Source organism: Dipodomys ordii, unplaced genomic scaffold, assembly GCF_000151885.1.
Source record: "Dipodomys ordii isolate 6190 unplaced genomic scaffold, Dord_2.0 Scaffold127, whole genome shotgun sequence".
Lineage (NCBI taxonomy): Eukaryota > Metazoa > Chordata > Mammalia > Rodentia > Heteromyidae > Dipodomys > Dipodomys ordii.
The window spans coordinates 8,196,054-8,215,718 of record NW_012267343.1 but is presented as its reverse complement, the minus strand read 5'-3'; the positions used below and the strand labels follow the sequence as shown (position 1 = coordinate 8,215,718).

Here is a 19,665-nt window from a genome sequence, read left to right as displayed (position 1 = left end):
GGCATGGGAGAAAAACAAACACATGAATATTTGAGAAACTGGTTTCCACTTGTTCAAGTGGAAGAGAGAGAGTGAGGCACTGAACAGACTTTATGCTTCATTTTATAGCTCATGTGGTAGTGCCTAAAAGTTTCCATCTGCCAACAGCCGCAATTCACAGTAATATGCACAGCCTTCATGGTACCTAAACTACAAAACAACTTGCAAGGCCAGTTTTTTTTTGTTTTTTGTTTTTGTTGGTCATGAGGCCTGAACTCTAGGCCTGGGCGTTGTCCCTCAGCTCTTCAGCTAGCGCTCTACCACTTGAGCCACTGCACCACTTCCCAAGGACAGTTTCTTACCTGACCCAGAACATGATTCTGAAAGAGCCACCCTGTATACGCCACTTCTAAGGAATCTCCATTTTCCACAGCAGGACCCTCTGTCACAACGAGGTCCTGAGAGACTACTGCATCAAAGGAAGGGGTGCTGTTGCACTTGGCAATACACACCTGAAAAAAAAAATCAAAGCAGCATACATTTGATTTAACCTTCTAAGAACTCATCCCATTATCGCAACTGTTCTTTCTCAAACTGCTACACCCATGAACAAACAGATTATAAAGTTTAAAGTGAACAAACAGATTATAAAGTTTAAAAGTAAACCATTCCAAAGCCTGTGATGCTGCCAAGAACCATGAGGCCTAAAAGCATGGCTTTGGAGGCAGAATATCTGAGTATATGTCTGGTACATGCACTGCTAGTTCTTGCTCTGACTGTGGTCAGATAACTTAATCTTCTTGTAGCCAACATTCCTCATTTGTAAAAATGAAGGGAAAAAAACAACTCTGCATATCTTATATAGGGTGTTGATGAAAATTACAAGGCGTTAACACAAGTAGAATAATTAGCAATGCATCTGGGAACTACCCAACAGTATTTGTAACTGTAATTGTATAGTAACTACCAAATAAACATTCGTTAATGAACTGATTTACTGTCTCAGTATTTGAGACTTTATGGACAAAAAGGGGAATTTCTAAAAAATTTAAAAGGAGGCAAGTATTGTGGTTTATACCTGTAATCTAACTTCTTTGGAGACCAAGATTAGGACAATCAAGGCTCAAGGCTAGCCCAGGCAAAAAATTTATAATATCTCATCTCAATAGTAAGCTAGATGTGATGGTATGCACCTGACATTACAGCGCAAAACAGAAAATATAAGTAGGAGGATCATGATCGAGGTTGGCCAGGGCAAAAAGCAAGAGTTCTTTTTAAAAATAAATAGATTAAGTAAGTAATAATAATGAGCTCCAGAATCATGGATCATGCTATAACCCTAACTACTCAGGAGACTGAGATCTGAGGATTGAGGTTCAAAGCAGGAAAGTCTGTGAAACTCATGTCCAATTAACCTTCAAAAAGACAGAACTAGAGCTGGGCGCCAGTAGCTCACGCCTATAAGTCCAGATACTCAGGAGACTGAGATCTGAGGACCACGGTTCAAAGCCAGCCCAGGCAGGAAAGTCTGTGAGAATCTTTATCTCCAATTAACCAACAGAAAACCACAAGTGGTGCTGTGGCTCAAGTGGTAGAGTAATAGCCTTGAGCTGAAGAGCTGAGGCACAGCACCCAGGCCCAGAGTTCAAGCTCCACGACCAACCAAAAAAAAATAGGTAGAAGTAGAGCTGTGGCTCAAGTGATAGAGCACCAGGCTTGAACAGAAAAGCTAAGGAACAGTGCCCAGGCCCTGAATTCAAGTCCCAGTATGGGCACTAAAAAAATTAAAAATAATGAAAGCTTTTCAAAGGACTGGAGAAAAAAAGTGTGGGTTAAGTGGTAGAGTACTTGTCTATCAAGTGCAAGGCCCTGAGTTAAAATCCCAATACTACAAAAATAAATAAATAAAGGAACTTCTAAAGATAATACTAAGATATACCCTCATATATATAAGTGTATATAAGATATACACTCAAGTCATTACCAATTACAGATACAACCATATTAACACAAATCTTATGCTTGTCACTAACAAAGTATAGCAGGTATGGGTTTGCCATATTATTTCCTAAAATTGAGACCCTAAACAAGTGCTCTAGCTTTGCACAGGAAAGAGAAAGTATCACCTGCTTATTGAACTCCACAGCAGCCTTTTCAGACTCAAACATGATGGACCAGTTTTGTCTCTGGTCATCATAAAAGGTGCTATAGTTATTGGGCCGAACCTGGAGAAAAGATAAATGCTGGGGTAATTCAAGCACAAGCATCACTGTGGGTTAATCTGTCCAAACTCACAGAAAAGGACTTGGCTCAACTGCACCTAAGGAGAGGTATCAGGGATTCTTCTTCTTCCCTCCCACCATCCACACACCACCCTGAAGTCCCTTCCCCTGAAGGCAACCAAGAGACCTTTTGAAAGGCTCTGTTTGCTGATGCCGAGAGCCAAAGTAGTGGACCTAGTTTCTACCAGCTATGTTCAGACCCCTCTCTTCTTGCAAGCCTATCCCAAAGGTGCAATTGATTTGATCATGGGGAAATCTTACCACCAGCTCAAAGTTCAGATGAATCCTTGCAACAGTAACTGGCTGTTGCTGACTGATATAAAGGAGAATCCTATACTGTATTCAAACAAAATGGGCAGAAAAGGAAGAAAACAGAAGTTAAAAGGCAATACAAAATCAGCAGTATGATATAGGCTCCTGCTTCATACAGCTATAAATCCTAAAATCCTGTTCTAACCTTCTAAGTTTAGATTTTAAAACTTCTCTTAAATTTTTAGGTTTTGGCCAAGCACTGGTGGCTCATGACTGTAATCCTACCTACTCAGGTGGCTGAGTTCTGAGGATAAAGGTTCCAAGCCAGCCCAGGCAGACAAATCCATCAGACTCTTATCTCCAACTAACCAACAAAATGCCAGAAGCAGGGGTGTGGCTCACATGGTAGAGCACCAGCTTAGAGCAGAAAAAGCCTTGTGACAGTGCCCACACCATGAGTTCAAGCTCCAATACCGTCACCATTAAAAGAAAAAAAAATTAGATTTTAAATTATAACTTTCCAGTCTTCATTTAATTTTTTTCTTGCTTTGGACTTACTCTTCAAATGTAATTAGCAATGTCTTTATTAGTATTTCTATTCAAGGGTTGAGAACTTTTTTCTTGCTAAAGGACATTTGGATATTTATAATATCACTAAAAAGTCTAGATTTAGAGGGAAGGACAGAGGAACAGAAGGATACCAAGGAAGAAGGGCAAGGGAGGAAAGCGGGAAATTTATTTGAACACTAGTAATAAGTGAGAATATGTATTATGTTTACTTTTATTAGGTATGGTAGTTTTGTTCTTACCTATCTTATTTTCTAGAGTTACATACTAAAGAATTTATAGCTGGGGCTGGGAAGTTGGCTCAGTGGTAGAGCACTTGCCTTGCATGCCTGAGGCCCTGAGTTCGATTCCTCAGCACCACATAAGCAAAAAGAAAAAAGCCGGAAGTGGTGCTGTGGCTCAAGTGGTGGAGCGCTAGCCTTGTGCTGAAGAGCTGAGGGACAGTGCCCAGGCCCAGAGCTCAGGCCCCACGACCAGACCCCCCCAAAAAAAAAACAAAGATTAAAGAATTTATAACTGAAATTGTGTAGGAAATTTGTTCAAAGTAATCTGAGTGGGAAAAGGAGAAGTTGGGGTTATAGATAAAAGAAGATTAATAACTTTTAGTTTAATAATGAAAATCTGTGCCTTCAATATGTAAGCTCTACAGTTTTATATGTGCTGCAAATTTTCCATAATTAAGGGTTTTCCTTTTTGTTTTTAAGACAATGCGTATTATCTATTATGTCAGTTACTCTAGAAAAGTAATTTTATCTCTCTGCCTGAGCATCTCTGAGGAACATGAACTCCATGTGCTCTGGACCTCTGAAATACCAGAAGTTCTTATGCTTATCTCAACAGTGCTCAAAATCCTCCAGGGCAGTATTTGAAGCCAGATAGATCTATCTACTCAAGGATGTCCATCTTGGGGCTTTCAGCCACATTTATTTTATCCCTATTACTTTACTATAACCAACTGCCCATTCTTACTTTCAAACTTTCCAAGGATAAAAACATAATGCTCAAGATGGGACAATGAATATTCATTAACTACCAAATCAAAAAATATCCTTGATAACTCATTTAAAGCTCTCCAAATTCTTAAACTAGGACCATATCACAAAAGAGATGTCTAATGAAATCATTTTAAGTGATTAGATTTGTTTTAATACACAATAGTAGCAAACACCATTTACAATATCTTAATATTATATATTAACATTCAAGGCTAACCATCATTTTAATCCTGACAACTGAGACACTGAGCCAGCCCAGATAAATAACCAGCTCACTGGTTATGTTTAGGACAAGGGAATAGGTATAAAACGTGGGATACTCACATCTCTGGCTGTGTGGTTACCCAGAACTGCAGCACCAAATTTTCCCTGCTTTAGGTACTGACCATTTATGCTATTGAAAAGGAAAAAGAAAGCAGCATTAATACTCCTCTAAATTATGCAGAACCAGCTCTCTTTTCAGGAACACAGAAGTCAGGATCTAGTCATTGGGCCTCTAGAAAAAGAACCAAGATGAGCAGTTTATAACTTAAAGCTCATATAATATCTTGCCTCTTTAAATATCTAACAATCATAGTTCTTAGGGAAGTCGCTTTCTTTGAGAACTTAAAAAGGTAGTTGTGAGAGAACAGCACTTAAAGAGTAGACAAAACAACCACTCTACAAGTTTGATCTGGTGAAATCTCCAACCAAAATGTGAGGAGGGTCAAGGGTGCTTTGTCTGTAGAAGCACTAAGAAACCAAACCAGTTAGCCATGAACAGTGACTTCAGGAGAAAAGAGAAGCTAAACTACAGTCCCCTTCCCTCCCTCCTCCAGCCTCCCAGAGCTTTCTTAATCAGCTACTTACTACCGGTAAGCATGAACTGCTGTTGCAACCAGGACTGCAGCAGTGCCTGTGGGAGCCGGGGCTGGTTTTGGTGGTGTCTGATTTCCTAAATATGAAGAAAACAGAAGTGTAACTCTTTTCTTGCTTGAAATTGATTTTAAATGTTTAGCTTCAAAAATGATGTATACTTTGCAGTTAGTGTTACAATGTTTTCATGATCATTATTCTCACTTGATCTACAAAACAGTGCTTGATCTTGTCTGCTGGTGAAGTAACAATACAAGTGCCCTAGTACTGTACACAATGATAGCAACAAACCCAGGACTAGAACTCAGGACTCAAAACTTTTGAGCAATATAGTACAAATAGAAGTTTTGGGTCTGGACAAGAAACACTATACAGTAATATGGCCATATTCCATCTGCTTTTTATTTTCCTTCCAATATTATGGCAGCTTTGATACATATAATAATTTCCCTTTCTTGTACTACTGGCATTGGAAATTTAGGGTGATATCTAAATCATGTCCACTACTTAAAGTCACAAAGTGCTAGAGTAATGCTAAAGTTCTGAAATAGCATACTAAGGGTAATTTTTTAAGTTATTTTTTTTTTAAATAGGGCCTCACTATGTAGCCCAGGTTGGCCTTAAATACAAAATCTTCCCGAGTGCGGGGATTAGCATGAATCACTGTGGTTCCTGGAAAACTGCGAATTTATGCTCAATAGGCAAAATGTGTAAATGGAAGCGAAGTAAGATAATATTAACACAAATTACAAGTGCTTCTTTTCAAAAACTCTCCTTATTCTACCTTTTTTTATACTGGAATTTTTGATTTTTGAATATAAGTATATTGTAGAAAACTTAGAAAATATAAAAAAAGCCCAAAGAAAATCAAAATGATCTATACTCCATCACCCCAAGTAAACAATGTTAATAATTTCATACATTTATTCCTAGTCCTTTATACACATCAACTCTGAGGCTATTTTCCTGCTTGTTAAGCAAAATTAATGATATGGCTAGGTATCAGTGGCCCACATCTGTAATCTCAACTACTCAAGAAGCTGAGAACTTAGGATCACAATTCAAAGCCATCCCAGGCAGACAAATCTGAGACTTATTTCCAATTAACCAGCAAAAACTAAATATGGAGCTGTGACTCAAGAGGTAGAACACCAGCCCTAAGTAAAAAAGCCAAGCAAGAGCTCAAAGTGCTACATTTAAGCCCCAGCACTGGCATACATACACAAAATTAATGGTAAAATCTGATATCTTCCTATTCTCATGCACTATATTATAAGCATTTCTCCATAATGTTCGAAGGTACATAAAATACTAGGACTATCACAATTTACCTAGGTCCTTGTTACTTGACATTTCTTAAGGCTGTTTCCAGTATTTTTCTCTACTGCATATTATAATTCCTTAGAGGACATTCTTTTGTACGAACCCTTTCCATTTTATTAAAATAAATCCCTAAAATAGAGAATTATGAGATGAAAGAATAGAAGAGTTTTTAAGGTTTGGTTCCATCCTGCCCCAGCGTCTTCAGAAAGGCCCCATTTTACACTCCATCAGGAGAATGGGTGGGCTTTATCTTTGCTAACAGCAAAATTTTCTTTTTGCAGCTTTACCAACATTGAGGTTGTTTTCATTTGTATTTATTACTTATAGGGAAGGAGAAATTTCAGACTTTCTATTAGATTTGCTTAAAAAAACAAAAACAAAAAAAACACTGACCAATAGCTGATAGCTGAAGAGTCGAGCACTGTCTGGCATGGGTGAGTCCTGGGTTCAGCCCCCAGTGTGCATGTCCACAGGTGTGCATACAGTTGCAAAAATAAATTGTCCACTTCTGTTACTTACTTTTTTTCTAGTGACCTTTGCTATATTTCTTTGTTTTATAAATACCTATAACAAGCCGGGCGCTTGTTACACCTGTAATCCTAACTACTCAATAGGCTTAGATCTGAGGATCATGGTTCAAAGCCATCCTAGGCAGAAAAGTCTGTAAGACTCTTTTTTTTGGGGGGGAGGGAGTAGGGGAGTCAGTCATGGGGCTTGAATTCTGGGCCTGAGTGCTTTCCCTCAGCTCTTCAGCTCAAGGTGAGCACTCTACCACTTGAGCCACAGCACCACTTCTGGTTTTCTGGTGGTTTATTGGAGATGAGAGTCTCATGGACTTTCCTGCCTGGGCAGGAACCATGACCCTCAGATCCCAGCCTCCTGAGTAGCTAGGATTATAGGCATGAGCCACCAGTGCCTGGCTCTGTGAGACTCTTAACCCTAATAAACTACTCAGAAAAGGCCGGAAGTGGCACTTTGACTTAAGTGATAAGAGTGGTAGCTTTGAGCCTAAAAAACTCAGGGACAGCACTCAGGTCTTGAGTTCAAGTCCCAGGATTGGCACTTAACAATAAATAAAGTAAATATCCATGATATAGTTCAGTTCACTTAATACTTTTCAGGTATTGTGTGTATGTGCACACATGTTGTATGTATGTGTATGTGTGTGTTGGTAGTGGAACTTGAACTCAAGGCCTTGAGCTCTAACCTGGCTTTTTCACTCAAGGCTGGTGCTCTATCACTAAAGCTACACTTCAACTTCTGGCTTTTTGCTGGTTAACTGGAGTTAAGAGTCTTGCCAGGTGCCAATGGCTCATGCCTATAACCCTAGCTAGTCAGGTGGCTGAGATTTGAGGATCATAGTTTGAAGCTAGCTGAGACAGGAAAAGTCTGACACTTTTATCTCAAATAAACTACTCAGAAAAAGCCAGTAGTGCTGTGGCTCAACTGGTAGAGCACTAGCCTACTCAGAGATAGCACCCAGGCCCTGAGTTCAAATCCCAGGACAGGCAAAAAAAAAAGAGCCTCCTGGGATTTGTCTTTGTCTGTTCTGGCTGTTTACAGAGCAAGATTCTCACATCTCAACCTTCTGAGTAAGTAGGATTATACAGGCAGGAACCACTGGAGCCCAGCATGCATTCTCCAGTTATATGTAACATTACAATAAACCTTTTCTCCTGATAAGCACACTATGGCAGAAAAAACAGTAACTAATGCCAAAGTTAGATTATCTGGACAAGCATGGGGCACTGCATAAAGTTACTGTCTTCCAAGGACAGACAGCAATCCTTCTTTAGTAGTTCAGCTTCTTCCAGTGAACTCAAGCCAACATGACCCTATCGGGTTGCCTGGAGAGGGAAGGCTGTTTGCGTGGTTGCCAGATGGATACATTGGCCAGATGCAACAAGTGCGTGGGCTTCTCCTAAGCTTAGCATTCCTTCCTCTAAAATCAGATTTACACAGATTGTGGGCTTCCCTCTGAGGAGGAAATCATTGTGGTTTTTTTCCTAAGTTTTTTTTTTTTTGGTCCAGTCATGGGGCCTGAACTCTGGGCCTGGGCGCTGTCCCTCAGCTCTTCAGCTCAAGGCGAGCACTCTAAGCTTGAGCTACAGCGCCACTTCCTAAGGAAAGTATTTTTTAATTATAGTTTCCTTCTTCAGGGTATACAAATGTATATATATATAACATATGTGTATACATATATATGTGTGTACACATATGTGTATGTGCACATATGTGCCTATATATATACACACATATATACATATTCCATAATTGAATCTTCACTATCTTCAACATGTATCACTTTCTCTTGAATCTATTATTACCCCCCTTGTATCTCTCTTCTCTCCTCTCTCATCTCTCTCTCCCTCCTTCTTCTCTCTCTCTCTCTCTCTCTCTCTCTTTCTCTCTGGCAGTATTATAAGGGACTTCCACCTGCTAGGCATGTACTCTACCAATTAAGCCATGCACCCAACTTTTTTTGTTTTAGTTATTTCTGATATAGGATCTTATGTTTATGCTTGAGCCAGACTATTCCTTGATCTTCCTATTTACACTTCCTGAACAGCTGGAATGACAAGCATGCACCAGTCTTCTACACTAGTTCAAGAGACCAAAATAGAATTACTCATACTTAAGTTCCACATCTCCAAGAAAAAACTGGTTGTCTACTTGACCTTCTCAAATCAAGAGAGAAAATAAGAATAGCCAAATTCCCAATCTAGCATATGTCTACTATGTGTCTGACTTTATGCTGTGCCTCAAGCCATTTTTTGCAGGTAAGATAGTCCCCTAGTCCACCCTCACCCCACCTCAACATACACACTTTCGCAAAAAAGAAACACTATAGTGACCACTCAGCTTTTTGTTCTTTGCTCTTTTCAGTCCAATTGGCTTTTTGTTCTTTGCTTTCTTCGGCCCTTTTATGCCTATAAGGCCAAGCTCTTCCACTCAATGAATCAGAATATTCCATTGTATAGAATGAGGTACTGCTCAGTTCTAGAATAGCAGGTAAAACCCTACTAAGCAAGGTTGTAAAATTAAAACTTTTGTAATTTTGTCTTTTGACAATGCTATTGAGATGACTTAGGCTCAGGCTCTAAAATGGAGCTAGTCATCAGAAAAATGGAAGGTTGTAACTTTCAGCTCTACTCACCAATCTCTAGAAAAAGTAGGCTGGAGATCAAGCTCTAGAAAGTGTCCTGAGAGCAAAAGCTGAAGAGCTTCCAGATTACAGAATATCTAGCTAGCTATAAAACTTGGAGGAACAATGTACTGAGAGAGGGCCTAGGAGATATGCACTCTACTACCACACTATACCTCCTTACCTGGCATTTGTCTGAATCTTTACAATATCTTTTTTTTTTTTTTTGTCAGTCGTGGGGCTTGAACTCTGGGCCTGGGCACTGTCCCTCAGCTCTTCAGCTCAAGGCTAGTGCTCTCTTGAGCCACAACGCCACTTACAGTTTTCTGGTGGTTTATTGGAGATAAGAGTTTCATGGACTTTTCTGCCCAGGTTGGCTTTGAATCGTGATCCTCAGATCTCAGCCTCCTGAGCAGCTAGTATTACAGGCATGAGCCACCAATGCCCAGCTACAATATCTTTTACAATCAGCTATCAAACATAAGAAAATGTTTCCCTGAGTTCTGTGAGCAATTCTAGCCAATTAATCAAAAAAAAGGAAGGGGATCATGGGAACGCTGGTTTGTAGCTGTGGTCAGTCAGAATCTAGATTTGTGACTGACATCTGACTAGGAATTTTATGGAACGAAGTCCTCAGTCTGATACTATTTTCAGGGAGATCATCTAAGCACTGAATTAGTTATAGATACTCACTTCATGTTAGCTGGAGAATTACTCTGTATGTGAGAGAAACTCCTACACAGTAAAGCAAAAGGAGGGGCTTTTAACACAGGCCAAATATAAAGGATCTGCTGCAAATACTCAACTCTGAGATGGTTATCCTCAGTGCCAGCACTGTGTCTAACATGTAAAAGACACTCAATATTTCAATATTCATTTGACAACTACTAATTTAATGTCCCTTATAACCTGCTCTCCTTGGGCCTTCATTCCTCATCAGATTCTTACACAAAAACAACCACGTGGAGGAAAGAATAAAAACTGCAGAGTCTGTCAGATCAGAGTTCAACTTTCAACTCTGTCACTTATTAGAGGGTTTTTGTTTGTTTGCTTGCTTGTTTGTTTTGGTAATGGAGATTGAACCCTGGCCTTGCTCATGTAAACCAAGTATCCTACCACTTGAGTCATGTCCCTAGTCTCTTATTAATATTAACCTTAGAAATCCCTAATCCTTTCTGGGCCTCAAAAATCAGTAGCTCATGACTATAATCCTAGCTTCTCAGAAAGCTGAAATCTGAGGACTGAAGCCAGCCCCAGCAGAAAAATGTAAGACTCTTATCTCTAATCACCAAAAAGCCAGAAGTAGATCTGTGGCTCAATGTTGAACACCAGCTTTGAGCAAAAAAAAACTAAGGAATAAGGAATGACCATGTGGGGGTGTGGCCATTGGACAGTGTTTATTTAGAGTGCCTTGGACAGTTTTAAAGAGTGGTGGCCACATGAGACAAAAGAACATTCTTGTAACCTTCCCCATCAAAAATTTTCCCCAAGCTGCTAGAGCTCAGGATCACAGAAGAAAGAAAGATATCCATTAGTGATGGTGGGCTTAGTCAGGCTGGTCAAGGATGCATGATATAGCACATCAGAAGGAAGGTCCATTTATCATTCCAACTAGCCTGTTAAAGCCCAATCTAATGCTTTACAACTTACCTGTTGCTGCTGTTCCTTGGCCTTTCTTAGGCTGCTTTGGGGCTGTGTACTGAAAGAATTCATTTCCTTGGCCAGAAGTTGCATCATCCAATCCAAAAAGAGAGGCCAATCTGGCACTGTTAATAGAAAATGAAAATAAATTTTCATTGAACATATCTCAAGCCTGGAATCATAACAAAAGCTTCTAATAAATGAATGACTGTAAATCCCATCAACACAACACTGGAAGTGATAGCTAAGAATCTCTGAAATCAAGATTATATTTTGTGATCTGAAATTATCAGCTGACCTAATCTCTAAACCCATCTGATATTATTTCCAAAATATTTCTCAAACTCATTCCCTGTTCTTTCTCCCCTAGGTCAGGCCTCCATTACCTTTATCTAAGTTCAATGATCACAACAACTTCCTGATCCCCCAGCCTTAGTCTTGTCTGCTTCTTATCTCTTCCCCTAATTGCACCCACAGCAATCTTTCTTAAGGATACCTCACTATTACCAAGATAAAATCCAAACTCCACAAGACAGCTTTACAAGGTCCTTCAAGTTTTTACCTCCCCTCCTTTCCCCATCTTCATATTTGGCCATTTCTCATCTTCAACTGAGTGCTACAACTACTCTGAGAATCTCTGTATTTCTCACACAAGCCCTTTTCTTTGCATACCCAGAGCCTCATATATGGACTTCATATATGCTAGGCAAGTTCCTTTAACCACATGCTCTGCCCAAGACAAGATCTTTCAAATTCCAGTTTTTTGTTTTTTGTCGGTCGTGGGGTAACTCGGCTTGGGTGCTGTCCCCGTGCTCTTCGGCTCAAGGTGAGTGCTCTACCACTTAAGCCACAGCACCACTTCTGGTTTTCTAGTGGTTTATTGGAGGTAAGAGTCTCAGGGACTTTCCTGCCCGGGCTGGCTTTGAACTGTAATCCTCAGATCTCAGCCTCCTGAGTAGCTAGGATTACCAGCGTGAGCCACCAGCACCTGGCTTCAAATCCCATCTTTTAGACACTCTGCTGCCTCTACCTGAAACAGTCCCTGTGTTCCTCCTCTCCCCAGAAGTTACTTGTGATTTAGGTTACATGATTGTCCTAAGGCTCCTGAAGTTCTCCATATTTCATTCCTTCAAGGTATATCAGACACCACGCTAAATATTAGGTGTACACTGATGAGCACAACAGGATTCTATTTTCAAGGAGTAGTTAATCTAATGAGGGGATCAGACATTAATATATGATTGTAAATTATGAATTATGTAGCAGGGACAATGGTTATATGCCACTGTGGTCCGTAAGATCAGTAGAAGTTATGCAATCATTTATCAAATAACATATACTTGATCATTTATTAAAATCACCACTTGATTGCATGTTTTGCTCACAGTCTGACATATAATATACTTCAAAAGTGTTAATGAGGGCTGGGAAGGTGGCTCAGTGGTAGAGCACTTGCCTTGCATGCATGAGGCCCTGGGTTCCATTCCTCATCACCACATAAGCAGAAAAACCCAAAGTAGAGCTATGGATCAAGTGGTAGAGCACTAGCTTTGAGCTAAAGAGCTGAGGGAAAGTGCCCAGGCCCAGAATTCAGGCCCTGTGACCGACCAAAAACAAAAACAAACAAAAAAAAGTGTCAATGAATGTGTATGTCCCCTTCAACCCAGCAGTGTTGGTAGGTGGGGTCCAATGGGAGGTAGTAAGGTCATGGAGTGATTAACATTGAATTTTAAAATGGCTTGATTTGCAACAAAACAGCTTCTCCCAGATGATGGTACCTTGATTCTAGAGGGCTTTCCTGTCTCCAGAACTGTGAGAAATATAGTTATTTTCCTTATAAATTACTACTCTGTGGTACTCTGTTATAACACAAAATGGATTAATACAATAATGAACTCAAAGTCTAGTCCAGCTTGAGTTCATCTTCTCCAAAGGCATTCTAAGGTTTACTGTGTAAATATTCCAACTTCTGTACACATTTTTGGCCATTTTTAAACAACATTTACATTGATATGTACATCAGCATTTTATAAAATAAATTCAGTATGATTGAAAACAATTGCCTTGTTTTCTCAAAGAACCTAGGATAAGTTTCCTATAAATGGGGCCAAAATGTTTATTGTAAGGTCCAAGATATTTAAATGAGATCGCAAATATAATACTTGAAGGAAGTAGAACTGACTTAAATAAAACATTGACAAATGCTAATGGAATTTAGAAAAAAAAAAAAAACAAGATTTCTCCTTAGCCAGTGCAATCTAGGCAGATTCCCTAGAAGTAAAATTTTAGGAGAATTTGGCAATGCCTTTTTTTTTTGCTGGTTCTGGGTGCTGTCCTTCAGCTTATTCTGCTCTACTACTTGAGCCACAGCTCCACTTCTAACATTTTTTTGACAGTTAATTGGAAATAAGAGTTGCATGGACTTTCCTACCTGGACTGGCTTCGAACTATGATCCTCAGATCTGACTCCTGAGTAGATAGGATTGCCCAGTTATTAATGCTTTTTTTTTTTTGTCGGTTGTGGGGCTTGAACTCTGGGCCTGGGCGCTCAAGGTGAGCACCTTACCACTTGAGCCATAGCACCACTTCCAGCTTTTTCTGATTATGTGGTACTAAGGAATCAAACCCAGGGCCTCATGCATGCAAGGCAAGTGCTCCACCACTGGGCCATCTTCCCAGCCCGTAGTAATGCCTTCTTACAGGGGAAATTTTTATGAAACTTACAATCTAGTTAAGATTTGTTTATAAATGAATAATTGATTTTTAAAAAGAATGTCAAATGGGATTGTACAAGGTTCTAGGCTCAATTCTAGCACAACAACAAAAAATAAACCAGGGCAAATCACATCATTTAATAGATAAGTTATGGAAATATAAGTAGGGGTGCTGACTTGTTCCACCTAATGTTTAATACTCCTAACAGTAGGCAGAATCAACATTAGAATTTAGGCTTTATACATAGACTTTATATATAACTGCTGCTTTAAAAAATGCTTGTAGATGGGTGCCAGTGGCTTACGCCTATAATCCTAGCTACTCAGGAGGCTGAGATCTGAGGATCACAGTTCAAAGCAACCCTCGCAGGAATGAGGCTCTTATTTCCAGTTAACCACCAGAAAACCAGAAGTGGAGCTGTGGTACAAGTAGTAGAGTGCTTTTCTTGAGCTGAAGAGCTCATAGATAGAGCCCAGGCCCAGAGTTCAAGCCCCATAACCAAATTCCCCCCCCCCAAAAAAATGCTTTGTAAACTAAATGCTAATGGATCACACCTGTAATCCTAGCTACTGGGTAGAAAAGTCCATGCAACTCAAAGTGGAGGTGTGGTTCCAGTGGCAGAGCATGTCTTGAGCAAAAAAAAGCAAAAACAAAAACAATACAAACAAGAGCTCAAGGTCTTGAGTTCAAATCCCAGTACCATCACCAAAAACAAAACAAAACAAAACTTTGTATGGGTACAGGTGGTTCACACCTATAATCCTAGTTATTGAAGAGTTGGAGATTCAGAGGATTGTGGTTCAAAGATAGCCCAGGCAGCAAAATTTGTGATAAGTCGACTCCAAAATAGTCAGCAAAAAGCAGATCCGGAGTGTTAGAGCACCAGCTGAGCAAGCACAAGACCCTGAGATTAACCTAGTACTATAAAAAAAAAAAAAAGCTCTGTTTAAAAAAAAAAAAGTGGGCATGAGTTGGACATTGGTGGCTCATATCTGTAATCTGAGTCACTATTCAGGAGGCTGAAATCTGAGGATTGTGGTTAGAAGCCAGCCTGGGCAGGAAAATCTGTGGGGCTCTTATCTCCAAAAAGAATAAAAAAGATAGAAGTGAAGTTATGGCTCAAGTAGTAGAGCACTAGCCCTGAGCAAAAAAATAAAAAAGCTCAGAAATAATGTCCAAGCCCTGAGTTCAAGTTTCAGGACTGGAACAACAACAACAAAAAAAAGTAGGCATGAAGTTGGGCACCAGTGCCTCATGCCAGTAATCCTATCTACTCAGGAGGGTGAGCTTTAAGGATAAAAGTTCAAAGTCAGCCTGAGCAGGAAAGTTATGAAACTCTTTTTTTTAATTTAATTTTATTTGTGAACATACTGTACAGAGGGGTTACAATTACATGGCAGGATAATACGTACATTTCTTACCAAGCATTGCAGCCTCCTCCTTTGTTTACCCTTCACATCCCTTCCCAGCCTCCCCCCAGTTATGAAACTCTTATCTCCAATTAACCACCAAAAAGCCAGAAGTGGAGCTGGGGCTCTAAGCAGTAGAGCATCAGCCATGAGCAAAAGCTCAGGAACAGCTCTCAGACCCTGAGTTCATGCCCCAGGATCAGTTTTTTAAAAATGGGCGCCACTGGGCGCCCATGGCTCATACCTGTAATCTTGAGATCTGAGGCTCTCGGTTCAAAGCCAGCCTAGGCAGGAAAGTCAGTGAAACTCATCTCCAATAAACCACCAGAAAACCGGAAGTGGCGCTGTAGCTCAAGTGGTAGAGTACTAGCCTTAAGCTAAAGAGCTGAGGGACAGCGCCCAGGCCCAGAGTTCAAGCCCCGCGACCCACAGGAAAAAAAAATAGTATAATCTTAGTTATACAAGCAGCTGAAGCAAAAGGATCATTTAAGCCCAGGAGTTCTAGTGTAGCCTAGATACACAGTGAAAACCTGTCTCAAAACAAAACAAAGGGGTGACACTGATCAAGATTCATTGTATCCACACACTACCTATACTGTTGAATGCCAACTCTTTTGTACAGCTACTTAAAGATAAAACAAAAATTATAAAAGAAAAAACAAAAAGAATGCTTTGGGATTATTTTGCTGGATTGACTTTCTAACTCTAAAAATAATTTCTTGGGGGTAAGAACTGTATCTGTGCCTATCTGCATTGAAGCTGAATAGCATGCCTTTACCAGTCATTCACACATTTCCTTATTTCTATGTCACAATGGTAGGGAAAGAGCTAAGGCAGGAAAAAAGGAAAAACAAAAATAAACAACCTAATTATTAGTCTGTAGGTTAACCAGGGACTTTCAGAGGCCCAGAAACATGAAACGTAGACTCAGTCATCTAGACGTATCAGTCATTAGCCATGCTAGGCACTGATACTCTGTTTCTCTTAGGCTTAATATCCTATATAGGATCAAGTAAGTCATATAGTTAATTCAAGAGACTTGAAGCTTAAGCAAGTTCATTTGCAACCAATTGCAATTGTAAGAGAGGAACTGAGAGCTGCTTGTTCAGTGTCATATGATTTACTTCCTCAGAGAAACCAAAGGAAGAAACATCTAAACCATAGAATGTTAATGAAATGTTTCCCACTCTTGTTTTAAATTTCATCCGGTTTTCCTGGTTACTGTTGGGGAACAAATATTATCTGTATAGCTTCCTTTCTTTTTTGTTATCAAATCAGCTATTGTCTATGTCTAGACACAGTCACATGATTAGAATTCAAGTGTCTTGGATCCTAGATAAGCCTACTCATGCTCAGGAAAGCCAACTAGTTAAGCCAGGAAGAATTTATCTTGGACTAGGAATCTAGAAGGAACACCTGACTGTCATTGTCTACTTTGTAACTTTTAGTCAGCAGTAAACTGAGTGATCCCTGAAAGTCAGGAGTGTTCCTTTACAGACTCTCCCAAATACTTTCACATAACAATGTGCCCTGCGCATGTGGCTCACACCTATACTCCTAGCTACACAGGAGGCTGAGATATGAGGATCACGGTTCAAAGCCAGTCCGGGCAGCAAAGTCAGTGTGACTCTTATCTCCAAATTAACCACTAGAAAACCGGAAGTGGTGCTGTGGCTCAAGCGGTAGAGTGCTCGCCTTGAGCTGAAGAGTGCAGGGACAGCTCCCAGGCCCAGAATTCAAGCCCTAGGACTGACCAAAAAAAAAAAAGAACAATTAATGTGAATTTAAGGCTGTAGATGTGGCTTAGTTGTAGAGTACCTTCCTAACAGGCATAAGGCCCTGAGTTCAAACCTCAGTACCAACAAAAAAAAAAGTGCACATAAGGTAGACTGGGATAAAAAAAAAAACATTAATTCAAAAGATTCACAATACAGCAGCAGGGGGGTGGGACTATGTGGAATTTGTAGTGAAGGTTTAGTGTGAAACAGGAAAGAAAGTAAACAATGAATGCCCCAACACTAAAATAATTACAACTCAAAGTGGAATTAAATGGATACAAACAGTCTAAAGTAAAGGCAGGGGTGGAATAAGGTGGTGAGAGAGAAAATAATACTTAGGAGCTAGTCAGTGAGGGCCAAAAGGTCCTTTTTGACACCAGGTGAAGGTTGGTTCATTTATTTTATGGTCTTTCATGTCCTGATTCTCCATAGGGCTGAAAGCAACTTGAGGGTGAACACTCTTGGCACTTGTAGAATGATAGATTTATGTCGTTAGATCCATCACTCTTCAGTACATTGTTCATGATAGTGTGGCAGCTAACAGGTATTGTGTAGACAGAACACAAGGGAGTATAATTACTGGAAGAGGAAAACAAAACGCCTTACCTCTCTTTAAAGACTTCCCAGGTGAGCATACATAATCTTTGAGGGCAGAAAATAAGAGCCTACAGTGTCTCGCATTGGTTTTAAACCTTAGGGTTTACAAAATGCAATTTCATAGCTATTATCAAGGCACTTTCTGAGCACTCAATACAAGCCAGGTACCAGTACCAAGCAAAATGAACAACATAAGCAATGCCTGTGCTTACAAACACACACTGATGGGAATAAAGAAGAGGAAGCAGTCTATCCTGCCTGGGGCTGCGGAAGGGAAAGCACACGCATACACACAGAGAAGTGACAGCTGAGGTAGGCTCTGAAGGATGCTTGGCGCTGACACAACCAGGACTTGCTTCTGAAGTGCCATCGCCTTGTTCACAGAAAAGAGAAAGTCTCGTGTAGTTTCAGCTCACAGATTAATGGGCGCTGACTCCCATTCGAAACTCTCCAGACAGCAGTCTCATCAGCAATCACCCCCATTTCATTGGATGAGCTATGATTCAGGAAGGAAAAGGCGAACCCAGGGTCATACTACAATGGCCAAGGGAGATGCCAGGCCCAGAACTCGGAACTGCAGACTCTACGGTAGAGTTGCAAACTGTCCCCGGGTTCTAAGAAGCCCCAGCACCAGAATGGGGCAAGACCCGGAAGTGGAGAGGAGGCCAGGGAAGAGACGACCCCCCCCCCCCCACGGCTCCAACCATCCTCCGGCCGCTCTCGGCCGGGCCTTCCGGCTCCCGCTTCTCAGTCACTCACCCGCCGCTAGGCGAGAGGAAGTCTGTGTAGTCCTCGTCCTCAGCACCGAACATCGCGTCGGCGTTCGTCCTGTTGCACCCAGGAAGCCGGATGTTCCCAGGACCTGTCACCACCACCGTCGTAAAATGCCGCGGCAGCGCGCTGCTTTCCGGCAGGACAACTGGCACCGTGGCTTCTACCGAAAGGAGAAACGGGACTCTGGAAGGAAGGTGGAGCAAAGGCAAATGAGAAGGCGAGCGCCCCGTGACGTCAGGTCTCTCCAGGCCGTGGCGGGAGGGGTTGGAGTTCCGAGGCGCTGCGTGTGATTGGCCAGACGGTCCAGGGGGCGGGAAGAGGCGGAGCGAAGGCGGGAATCCTTCGGTGGCCTCTGTGGCAGTTGTGGACACGTCGTGCCGGACAGAACTCAAAGGGGCTTCTGAGAAGTCCTGAGCGGGGACGGGTGGAGGTTCCGAGAGGGCGGCGTTGGTGGCGGAACTCGACCTGGGAAGAAGGTAAGGCCTGCCCGCCCTCTCCTCCAATCCTGGCGTGTGCACCGTCCTTTCCCCTCCGTGGGACCGGGACCCTCCGCCGCTCTTCTCTGCCGGGCGGAAGGAGAAAGAATCCGGGACTACACATTGGGAGCCCCGAGCTCTGGCCTTGGCTTGCGATTGATAGAGTCGGCGTGACCTTAGACACGTTGTTTGCTGCCTCGGCTTCCTCGTCTCTGCAGCGGGTGGGGTTGCCCAGTACCTTCATGTGCCAGGCTGGTCGTGCTTTTCAACTTCGGGAGATCTTCTCCAAGTCCGGTCTCCTCATAATCCCAGAATTTGCACGTAAGGAGACGTAAGAACTCCAGTACCGGAGTGGCCAGCCCGAGGTCACACAGAGTAAAGGGCAGACTGCGTCCTCTGAGTCGGGAGTTAGCGCGCCGGCGTCCCGGTCCTTCAAGCGCTGTGCACCCGTACCGAGGTGGCTATGTATTGCTAGACTGTGTGGCAAAAGCCCGGGGAGAGTCACGGTTCTAGAATCCATGCAGGTGAGATACAGAAGAGCTGGGATGTTCTGGAGGTGGATGATGGGAAAGAGGAAACTTCGAACGTGAGACCCTGTCTTCTTGCTTGATCTGGATTTGACTCTTGTCTCTCTGCCCCAGGCTCATGGTGGCGATTTTTTCTGCCCACTGTCTGTATGTCTTGCGTCTTTTGTGATTCGGGTGCCATCCTTGGGACTAATCTTGGGGTTCACCTGGCTTAGCCAAGGATAAAAAGATGGAGTGCCAGTGTAGGGACCATTTTCACAGACCTCTCTGGACTTCTTCTATTCCAGATTGTCCCTGATCCTTCAGGTGTCCCCAACCTACATGTTTTTCATCTTTTGGCCTGATATTGA

At 41.6% G+C, this 19,665-nt stretch overlaps 2 protein-coding genes across 5 annotated transcripts in view; one reads left to right on the top strand and one right to left on the bottom strand.

The window, feature by feature from the left end:
* Positions 1-18,431, bottom strand: part of Fkbp15 (FK506 binding protein 15, 133kDa) — a 50,624-nt gene extending 32,193 nt beyond the window's left edge. For all 3 annotated transcript variants that reach the window (XM_013030176.1, XM_013030177.1, XM_013030178.1), the window contains exons 1-7: positions 18,298-18,431; positions 11,049-11,164; positions 4,925-5,009; positions 4,400-4,469; positions 2,523-2,597; positions 2,106-2,204; positions 342-491 (exon numbers count right to left, since the gene is read on the bottom strand). In XM_013030176.1, coding sequence (XP_012885630.1) covers positions 342-491; positions 2,106-2,204; positions 2,523-2,597; positions 4,400-4,469; positions 4,925-5,009; positions 11,049-11,164; positions 18,298-18,350 — 648 coding nt within the window. In that variant the 5' untranslated portion in view covers positions 18,351-18,431. The remainder of the gene's footprint in view (positions 1-341; positions 492-2,105; positions 2,205-2,522; positions 2,598-4,399; positions 4,470-4,924; positions 5,010-11,048; positions 11,165-18,297) is intronic.
* A 220-nt stretch (positions 18,432-18,651) lies between these two features.
* The window catches only part of Slc31a1 (solute carrier family 31 (copper transporter), member 1), a 33,608-nt gene continuing 32,594 nt past the window's right edge, over positions 18,652-19,665 (top strand). Inside the window, exon 1 of one of the 2 annotated variants that reach the window (XM_013030154.1) lies at positions 18,652-18,788. Coding sequence is in view for 1 of the 2 variants with exons in the window: in XM_013030153.1 (XP_012885607.1) it covers positions 19,307-19,312 (6 nt within the window). In the remaining variant the exon portion in view is untranslated. Of the gene's footprint in view, positions 18,789-18,998; positions 19,313-19,665 lie in introns of those variants that run through there. The other variant, XM_013030153.1, reaches the window with a different exon arrangement.